We start from the raw sequence: 11,127 nt of genomic DNA on the forward strand, positions 1-11,127 counted from the left end.
GATGCTGCTGTATTCCGGTCATGAAGAGGAAAATGCTCCACACACTCAGGAAGTTGCTTTGGTGCTGTCCAAAGAAGCACGAAATGTACTCACGGATCCAGGATCATCAAAGCAACCTTCAAAACAAAGGAGGAAATCATGATGAATTTTATCCAATGTCATGCACCCACCAATGATAGCAACGACGACAACAAATATCAGTTCTTTGAGAGGCTGCAATCAGTCACAGAGAAGTGCCCAACCAAGGAAAAGACCTGATCATTCTAACGGGAGATCTAAATGCCCAAAACCGGAATGGGCAACGCCGGGTATGGAGGTATCATGGAACGACATGGACTGACTTTGAAAAAGGAACGAGGATAGTAAAAGATTCGCAACCTTATGTGTATTTAACGAAATGGTTGTAGGCGGTACAATATTCCATCATAAACACATACACAAAGTTAAATGGGTCTTACTGGATCACACTACACAGAACCACAGCGGTCACATTTACATCAACAAAACATTAAGAAGATCCATGGACGACGTGAGATCCAGGAGAGGAGCTAAAATAGCTTCATATCACCACCTGGAAAACAGAATTGTAAGGGTTAATTACAGCTTCCTACGACATACTGACAAACTCAACGAATTCGAGATCGCTCACAACCACAGGTTCCAAGGCTTACAATATATTCTGGAAGGAAAAAAATAATACGGAGGACAATGGAAGATGATTGAAGAGTCACCAAGTTCAACGTCCTAGGGCGCACTAGGCCGCAAGAAGCACTACCATAAGGAATGGGTCTCCATGTAGAACTTGGACAAGTTTCAAGAAAGGAGGAACAAAAGGACGGCAATCAACAACGACCGAGCAAGAACAGAGAAAGTCAGGGCACAAGCTGAATACACAAAAACAAACAAGCAAGTGAAGAGGAGCGCTTGAGCTGACAGGCAGAAGAGTTAGCGACGACTGCGGAAGAAACTGCGAGAGAAGGAAATGAGACAACTATATGACATAACGAAGGAGCTAACAGTGAAATATAATAATTCGTTTATTTACTTATCTATAAGTGACTTACATTAAACTATAAAACGTCAGAAGTGCATTTGTTATACTCTTTGGGATGTAACAAAAGGCATATTTCTTATTAACTTTCAGCGCAACGCTCAATTTATTCGAAACTATCAAGACCAATATTGGCATTGATATCTATGTGCTAATATCATTGTCAAATATCAGTAGCTACTTTCTATCATGTTTCTTATCATCCGGTTTCTCCCTTCATTCTTACATTTCGGCCTTTTTACTCCGTCCATCTTACCGATTATTCAACTCATTCGTTGATAATTTCTTGAATCAACCATTCTCTCTTGATAGCCGAAAATTTTTTCACTATTGTTTACTTTACAACAAGACAACTTCCTGTCTAGTAATGTGAAAGTTGACGGTATCCAGGATCACTACTGCCCTGAGACAAACGCCCATAAATTACAAGATATGATAACTGCGAAATCGACCATAATCATCTCGGTTGAGTGGCGAGACTATCACGAACTCGACATTACCAAGTACCTAGAATCGTAAAGGAACAACAAGTGAGCGAAAAGAAATCAATCGGTTAGTACAGGCCTGTCACAGAGATGCTCTTTATCAAGTATTTATGCTATGATAGATTTCAACAACTTCAGCAGTTCTACAAAATGAGCGAAATAGAACACAGGACGAAATACAGTGCAATGATGATGGAAGTATGCCGTTGATATACGGTTCTGAATGATTACAAGAATAAAGGGAGCATGTTATACAACTGCGCTTTGCAGAAAACCTGTGTGTAAAGTTGAACAGAACCTCATACCCAATAAAGAAGGTCTAAAAATGGAATAAAGTCATGACAATATGAATAAAGACGAAAAACTATCCTCAAGTTGGATTTATACTGACTGGACAAAACTTGTTTGATCAGCTCCAGAAATACCCAGGTTATACTCTAAAGGAGCAAAGATTATGAAAAGTTCAACAGTTTAGGTGTGAAAGTGTTTATTATTGTGTGTCAATTAAAGGCAAATTTGGGTGGTAAATTATCCCGTTGAGTTTTTGAGAAGAACGCTACAGTGTCAAGGTTTTATGGTTTTGTATCCGTTTGTTAGGTACGTTGTTTTCTATGGAAGTCTGCAATGCGTCATGATTGTGAAAATCTAAAGGATAGAATTATATGAGAATAAACGAGCTAATAGCTCAGGATACGCATAAGAAACACTTATGTTTAATCCCGATCAAGCTTAATGTAAATAAAGGCGATTTTCTAGGATTTAAGGCAATATCTTCTAGTGAAATTTCATGTAAAATTTTGTCAACATGCAACAATTTTTTCATCCTATTCCTTTTTCTCGGATAAATAACGAGATTTCCACCTTAACTAATTTCTCGAAATTCGTATCTTTAGCATAAATTTACTCCAGATTTCTTTTTACCGAGGAGCTTTCCTAGCACAGTCGTGATTGCAATGAAACAATGAATCCCTTAAACCGGTAAATTCATTCACTCAAAGTCTTTCTAGGGTTATCCGTTTAAGATATGGTATATTGACGACTGAGGAACCTATCAGTCTTTTAGAGAACGCTGCTTAGTTACAAAAGAATTGGCAGCAAAAAGCAATATTATAACACTTAGGTTATCTCTGTGATCTTAACCAACCTTTACATGCCCAATCACTTTTTAGTAAAAGGGAGTTTAAGTTTTGCAGATTAGGAGTCGGGGCAGTGTTGTGAGTTAGGACTATCACTCCTTAGAGTTTTTATTATATTATACTTTAGCCGAATATTCTGTAGTATTTAGGGATGACACTCATGAAGCCATACAGGGTAGTAATTGAAATTAGGTTTTGATAGAGTGTGCCTTAGAATATTGGTATGGATTCTCATCATTGATAGCCTTCTGGGGGATTCCTTTGTTGAAACGTAAAATTTATTAAAATAGGTCAGAAAAACAAAATCAGGATGTAATTATGATGTCAAATAAAAATAAGATTATACAGAATGTCCTTGTGATTCTAATCCCCTTTCGAAACATCTAATAAGAGTATGTTTGTCATTTTGTCAGAGTTACACTCAACTAAAACATCACGCAACCTGATATTTAATTATTTTTAAGGTAGCGAAAACTGGGTGTGGGTCTTGGAAAATACATACGCTACGTGTGATCAAGATACTTATCTCCCGTTACTTTTTCAGCGTCGTTCTTTCGACGATCTATATGTTGATAGGCTATTAGGGAGTTTAAAGTTTCAACATCTCGGTGTCTGAAGTATAGTATCCAATGGTATTTTACTCTTCCTGAACCGCCTAGAAATTATATGTTTAAGATACTAGGGAAACTAGTGTTTTTTCTGTAAAAGAATCTGTTCTACCACTTAGGTTTTTATTTTTATCTAGATTTTGGCTTTCACTATGTAGATCGCCAAATTCTGTCTAGTATTAAGATCTAATACCTGGATCCCAATGTACGGAGGAATTTGAATAGACATTATCCCCAACATAACGCTACAATAGACTTATCAGTAAGCTACATCTAACATGCAGTTTGCTTCAGTACATGTATCTGAAGCCCTTATGTATATATTATAATATAAATTCACTACACTTATTTTTCCTTGAAGAAATACAACTTAGGTACGCCCTCGCTAGTATACTTAGCGCCTTCCTAACACCAAGTTTTACCTCGCTTTCAGCCTGAAGCACTTTGTGTGACTGTTAACATCTTACCCTTTGTCGACTACTGATGCTAGCTCAAACCAGCCTCCAACTAGTAAAAGAATTAAAACGCTCCCAACAAAGCAAATTACCTCCTTATGGTGAAGATAAAATCCGAATTTGTTTGGAAGAAATGCGAGTACTATATGATGCAAATCATCGTGATGTAGCCCTTGTATCTAACTCGTCGTCTGGGCCATCATCATCATTATATGAAACAGATGATCATAGTAATAAAATTCAATCTGTTTTAGTCAGACATGCTATCTTGGAACGTAATAAACGTTGTCTTCTTGCCTATCACCATGCTAGATTAATGCGGATCAAAGAACTACGGTGGGAATATGGTATCATTTTACCTAAAGGTAATAGTGATTTCGTTATACTACGCTGTAATTTTTGTAACTTATCACTTTGAAGTAGTTTTTTGTACACAAAATGTCATAAGTTCATACTTGTTAGTACCTCTGCACATAACTCTTTCTAATACAGAAATGAAACAACAGAAGTATCCCTTTAGACCTAAAGCTACTATAACGTTATGATTTAATTTGGATAATTGATAATATAACTGCTGGAACCGGATGTGTGTACGGATTCCGTTAGTGTATTTTCTGCAGTCCCAAAGCTAGTCAGTATTATCAGGGTTCATGTAGTAAACAATTCCTGGTCCATCGTCATGCTTAGTATACACTGGAACTCTGTAACGAAGTACGAATCTATGTACTCGCTTTTGGATTACAATTTGTGAGACTGGAAAGCATACATACTTCCTGACTTCCCAAATCTACGTGAGACATTTAAAACCTGAAATTTGTTAGGATGTATTATACTAGCAGTTTAATCATTGAGTTAAAATCGCAACAATATCTGAGTATTTAAACCATTGGAATTTGACGGAACGTAAGTTATATTTGAAATCAACAATTCCCTACCGGAAAGAAACCTCTATCCCACCAACGAAAAAAAGTTCCTGTCCAGTTCTATTTACATTGATGTGAGATTCAGTAACAACGCATCAGTAATATGTAAATAAAGTCGTTTGAATGACTGCAGTTTTCTATTTAATAAACTACCGGTCTGGATAATGCACTTTTTCCTCAAAGCAAGAAATATTTTAAACTCATCATTCTCAGTCAAAATACATGAAGTGAGCTGACAAAATATTGATTAGTCATGTACATTAAGATGTTGTACGGTTGATTAATAACAGCTCAACTTGTACAGAGAGTTTTCTTTTCAGAAATTTAAAACAATTAGTTCATTTGATAAGTTTCGAGAAGGCAAAGAGAAAACGAAGGTTATGAGGATTATGTGATATATTTGCACAATACATTTCGAACAATCTGATCACACATACTTGCTAAGACATTCTTATATGAAAACTATAAGGTCAACTAGACAGATTAATGATAAGCCGTAACAAAGAAAAATAAAGTACACAAAAACGATGTGATAACCACGCTGGATAATAAATCAGTATTACTAGGGTAGGTTAAGGGTAAGAACAAATTGTTTTTTTGGAAGACATGAAGGGGATTTCAGTTTCCGTATAGCAAAGGCTTCAATGAACCTTAGTATACGTCCTTGAAGGCACATTGATAGGATTGGACGTAAGTGGGTATTAGACCTATGAATTTTTAGTTATCCATATAAACTGGGGTACACCAAACTTATAGGTCTTAATAAATTAAACTCATCTTTATTAATAGAATTCATGTTTGACAATTTAACATCTAGTCCCATCAATATGTCGGTCACGTACGCACAACCTTACAAAATGGTTTATAGAAGTATTAAACGCTATCCGAAATCAATTTCGTAAGTATTATTTGATTGACTAATGTGGATTAATTAAGTACTTAATGGATATGGATGTAAAAACAAAGACAATGAGCTCCTTTAATGTGAACATTTTATTTACAAATGTACCTCTTAGAAAAACTATTGATATTTTGTGTGACTATATCTCATTGAATAACCTTCCATTGCCATTTCCTGTGAACTCTTAAACATTCACAATTATTGTGAACTGATAATGTGAAATTCACTTTTGAGGGTGAGCACTTTCGACAAATCGATGGCGTAGCTATGGGTAGCCCTTTGAGGTGGTTTCTGGCTGATGTATTTATGAGATGTGTTGAAAATCTAGCTGAAGACTCAATTCAAAAGGTGTGTCTGTATAAAAGGTACGTTGATGACATCATAATCATAGGGGATAAATATGAACCGTTTGTACAAAAGCCTTCAAGGACGTATACCAAGGTTTATTGAAACCTTGACTATACGGAAACTGAAATCCCCTTCATGTCTTCCAAAAAAACAATTTGTTCTTACCCTTAACCTACCCTAGTAATACTGATTTATTATCCAGCGTGGTTATCACATCGTTTTTGTGTACTTTATTTTTCTTTGTTACGGCTTATCATTAATCTGTCTAGTTGACCTTATAGTTTTCATATAAGAATGTCTTAGCAAGTATGTGTGATCAGATTGTTCGAAATATATTGTGCAAATATATCACATAATCCTCATAACCTTTGTCTTCTCATTGCATTTTCGAAATGGCTCAAACTCCAGTCAACTCTAATTCTAGCTATAACACTACGTTGCTCGAGACAGTGGTTAGTTGAGACGCATTTTAGGAATATTGGACTTCCACTTTATCTAAGAGACCCGTCCAATATTCATGTTAGTCTCAAGGTAGGTTTGTCATAATTCTATTTATTCACCTCTAAGTTTTGAATAGTGGACATTTGATCTGGACAATCAAAATCCTTTACATATAAACATTATCCTTGATTTCCTTCATCAATATGTACAATACATCTTTTAAACTTAGATATCCGTGATAATTTATCGGAAGCGGAACAAGCATGGTTTAAACACTATTGTAGTTGTTTGGCAAACTTCATGCAGGCTGATGGATCGGAACGTGGAGGCGGTGGAATGCTAGATTTAACACAATATCGTACACCACCAAAATCATTATTTCTAGAAGTCCGTTGTCTTCAAGATTTTGGCGAATTCGAAACAGAGGATGGCAGTATTTTACATTTAACAAAAGGTAGTCATCATTTAATGCATCGAACCGATTGTGAGGCTTTAATTCGTCAAGGTATTCTTGAACATATAACAGAGTGAAATGAAACTGTCATGTGCAGTTATTATCATGTCCTTAAAAAGGAAATTATACTGTATATATTTAAATTTGTCATGTTATTATTTTCATGCGGAAGATTTTAAACAATAAAACACCAAGGAATGGGTTACACAAAAAATGACATCATTGTGATCATTTGGATGAGGAAAAAGTGTATGACTCGTCATTACATTTATAAAAACGGGTACGATATGTGAAGCTATGAAAACTGAGTAATACCACAGACAAGACAGATCTCATAATACTGTTTATAAAGAATACAGTAGGAAACTACATCCAAGTCGCTTGTATTCTGAGTAGTCTAGAGACTACTTGTGTCACTGAGTTTCATGACCTGTGGGCCTTCAGTTTGCTTTTACTAATAATGTGGGATCATGAAACAAAAATCGCCAAAGTCTGTTAGTATAAATCGGACATATAAAATATGCGTCTTAATAGGGGTGGTTTTGATGTCTGTTTGTTGATTGCCACTGGTGGATAAAGTTATCTTAGCGCCATCTTGGTTTAGTTCTAATGTATCAGAAGGGGTTTTGTGGATATTATGGTAATTTTAATACTTGAGATCATGAGTCAATTGAAGCTAGGTCACCATGGAAAACCTGGAAGTAATGGGTGGCCGTTTGATCACAATGTGATTTCTAAATTGAGTAAACGGATACTATGGTGATATGCGAAGATGGATAATGGCTAGCAGCGGAATCCAGGACGCGTGTTTCGCCCTGTTTGGGACTTGTCAGCTAGATGTACCTGCACCTCAGAATTGATGTTCACTCTAAGGCTCGAACTCAATACCGTTCGCTTCAAACGTCATCGCGTTATCCACTTAGCTACTGAGTCCTGATAGCCACTATGGTGAATTATATTTTCAAACTAATCAGTATCCTATGATTTAGTTCATTTAGATCTTTGAAATTTTGTTTGTGGCATTAGATTATTTTAGTTTAGCCTTTATGAAGCCTCCCATATTGGTTGTACAAACTTATAAATCTTCAATGATACTTTCAACATCAAAAATGATCTCTGGTCGTTAAATGTAATGGCAAAATAAAGTTAGTACTTCGAAACTAGATTTTGGTTTCTGATAATATATACCAAAGCTGAGTATCTTATTTCCGAATTATACTACTTAAAACTTTCCAAGTAGTTAATCAAGTCTACTCTGTATTTATTCTGACACAGATATTGGTACAAAGGGGCACCGAATACATATGTGCCACACAAATCTCATTCGATATGTGTGAGGGCTGTGATACTGCTCGGGTGCCCAAACCGAAGCAAGTGGTTTTCTTAGGGGGCCACACCCGGAGCCTTCAACCTAAAGGTCTGATCCACAAGGCAATGGAGCATCGTGAGGAGATGCAATCCCATGGTAGCCGGTGACCAACGATTGGTTCATACGCCCTTTGTTTCCTCAGGATACTGGAGCCCACGTGCACCATTGATTTGGAACCAGGGTTTTCCAACTCCCCTAGGTGGACTCTCCATATCCACGAGCTTAGTCAAAGCGCCGGACATTCACTCTTCGTCCTCTCAAGTCCGTAAGCAACACCCCTGCCACGAGAAGGCAGTGAGTAGGACTTCCCTAGCAGAGGCTATATACGCGCGGCCATGGGAGAGCATTTCGAGAAGGAGAGAGGACTTTCCCTACTCTCGGCTGTACCAGGGCATTCGGGGGCAACAATATAGTATACGCATTGATTTTCTCGTAGTTTGCTCATTAAGAATTGCATTAGATTACGTAGATTGTTATTTATTAGTTAGCTGATAAGTAAGTAGTTCGAGCCATTAGAATCCGCATGCTTGACTCTTGCTATGTGGTCTAAAATAATAATAACTGACAGTATTCACTTTTAAAGGTAAGTTTCTATGGTATTAGTGAGAATCATTGTTAATATTGTTTGTCAAATATTAGATTTAAACAGAATGAAGATTACGCAATACCTGGAATATTTATGTTTAGTGGAAATCATTTAAGGTTTCATACTCGCATGAATTTTCGTCGTATGCAGTTAGTTGGAAAATCTTAAGGAGCTCTCCCTAGTCGATTTTATTCCAAACAGTTATGTGAAAAAAGTAGTACAATGATTCATATAAACGAAAATTGACAAGTTAAATATTATTTAGCTATGACTCATCAGTGCTACAATATATAAGATAGCTTTGAATTAAAAACTGATTAATTCTATCATAAATCGAATACTCTAGGTCTGTCTCAGCAAGTATTCATGGGACTATTCCTTATTATAAATGAATGTCTTGCATTTATCCACAACTTCTTAATCAACATTCACTCACTTATCGATTTTGGTTATCCAAGTTTTCAAATACTTTTATGTTATGATTTTGCATATAAATACGTTATATTATTTAAAAAAATCTATTTCTCTGGCTAGTGGCTTTACTTTTGATATCAGTTCATTCTGAGGTTTCAGTCAATAAACCAGTATTGAGAGTACCCATTAACACTTCAAGCATCCGTATCCATGTAGACACTAATCTTATACAAATAGAATACTCTAGTTCTATTTATGGAATGGTGATCTACAGTGCTGAAAGTAATCTTTACTAAATATATTTGCATAACCAATCATTCGACTACTCGTCGAAATGCATTCGTTTTCTCAGGTTTGTTATAATAGACCCACTGAAAGCTGTTCATTGACCTTCGTAACAGCAGGAAGCACCTGACTATTATTTGATTACACCAAAAACCAGAATGATGTTAAGCACTTGGACATTATGACTATCAACTGTGACGCGTTAATAAAGCGATCGATAAAAGTTAGTCAAAATAAAAGGGCATTGTTTTTTTAAATCGAATAGATATGTCAATCAACATCATTCAGTCGTCATGACAGTAAACACTGATTTCAAAATTGACTTAAAAACTAAGTTGATAGTGTTTTGGTCAACATTTAGAAATAGACAGTATGGTGTGGATTATTTGATACTAATGAATAAATTCGGAAAATTAATTCCTCCATTAAGAGAAGGCACTTATAAGTACCATAAACTGGTAATTTCGAATTACATTCTATAGGATGATTTTGTTGTTGAAAATAACGAAATTTGTAGCAAAAGTGAAGTATATAATATAAAAGACTGGACGTAATGCTCTTTACTTCTGAACTATCATTTCATAATGCTCTGTCCACAAAATAAGACATTTCATGGTTTCGTGTGATACTAATAAGTGCGGATAAATAAACAACACTGCTCAAAAAAATCCTCTTTTTAGAGACCCAGAGTGCCGTTGCAGCCCTATAATAAACAACACTACCAAACAATATGTTGAGCTCAAATAAATGTTATCACAAACCAACAGGAACTGGAAAACCGAGAGCGAAGACCTCTTACATTGGAGCACCATATCAGTGCACGCCGACGACATTCAAGACGTTGGGACTTGATGTGGGAACCGGAGAGGTGAGTGGCTACCAAAAGGGGTCATGATGTGAAAGTCGCGTGAGGCTAGTATCTGTCATCTCTTCAGGACTCTTTGTTTAAAGTCCTAGAGGTCGCGCAGCTCTGACTTGAAGCGCTATCAGATGTGGTTCAAAACATAAGCCAATAGTAATTCTGCTACAATTTTCTTACGTATTTTTCATAAGGACATGAGAAACCCAACCGAAAAAACCCTTTTATTGATTATTTCTCGCTGAATTTCATGTTATTAAATACAGTTCTTTTTCATTCATTTATAGATTGTACAATCTCTCTCCCTTCCTGTTCATAATATTGTCATTTAATTTGTGTGGAGCATACCTTTCCAGCTACCTACCATACTAAACCTTTCAGGTCAAGAAGAAAATGCGACGAACTACTGGGTCAGGTCCACACTTTCCTATTTTATCAATTTACGAAACAGCATCATCTTCATGCATTACATGTGCCTAACCACTGTATACCTCAGGAGGCGATGATATATGGTGGATGAGTAGGCTATCAGAAAACTAGAATAACCCAAATCAGAACGTGCCATTAATCCATGGAGTCATTGACAGCTGAAATAAGTTAATGTAAGGTGCAGATCAATCAGTCAGGATCCATACGATGATCGGAACTAGTGATTGACTGTCCGATGACATGGCACAAATGTATTCACTCTCATAAGAAGAAGTTTTTCTCTGAAATTAGGCTTTTACATTATTATTTGTTTAACAAAAAAAGGAACGAGAATAAAATACAAGATTATAAGAATACAATGATAAAAGAGACAATTCAAAAAG

The 11,127-nt window shown here is 36.1% G+C and overlaps 1 protein-coding gene across 3 annotated transcripts; it reads left to right on the forward strand.

Moving 5' to 3' along the window:
- Positions 1 to 2,013: 2,013 nt before the first annotated feature.
- GINS1_1 (DNA replication complex GINS protein PSF1) lies at positions 2,014 to 11,031 on the forward strand. Of its 3 annotated transcripts, XM_051215307.1 has the most exons (4): positions 2,014 to 2,133; positions 3,714 to 4,100; positions 6,578 to 6,802; positions 10,603 to 11,031. In XM_051215307.1, exons 2-4 carry the CDS (start codon positions 3,764 to 3,766, stop codon positions 10,632 to 10,634), a joined length of 594 nt encoding a protein of 197 aa, XP_051068516.1. In that variant the 5' UTR covers positions 2,014 to 2,133; positions 3,714 to 3,763; the 3' UTR covers positions 10,635 to 11,031. The 3 variants fall into 3 exon arrangements, with proteins under 3 accessions (XP_051068516.1, XP_051068515.1, XP_012801060.1); XM_051215306.1 differs by having other exon boundaries at positions 3,714 to 6,802; XM_012945606.3 differs by lacking the exon at positions 10,603 to 11,031 and having other exon boundaries at positions 6,578 to 6,945.
- Positions 11,032 to 11,127: the final 96 nt, after the last annotated feature.

Source organism: Schistosoma haematobium, chromosome 2 (assembly GCF_000699445.3).
Source record: "Schistosoma haematobium chromosome 2, whole genome shotgun sequence".
Taxonomy (NCBI): Eukaryota; Metazoa; Platyhelminthes; class Trematoda; order Strigeidida; family Schistosomatidae; genus Schistosoma; species Schistosoma haematobium.

Excerpts from the sequence above, each read along its gene's own strand:
- GINS1_1 (XM_012945606.3), top strand. The coding sequence starts at position 3,764 with ATGCTAGCTCAAACCAGCCTCCAACTAGTAAAAGAATTAAAACGCTCC. Across the intron at positions 4,101-6,577 it reads TGGTATCATTTTACCTAAAG|ATATCCGTGATAATTTATCG; the intron begins GTAATAGTGATT and ends TTTTAAACTTAG.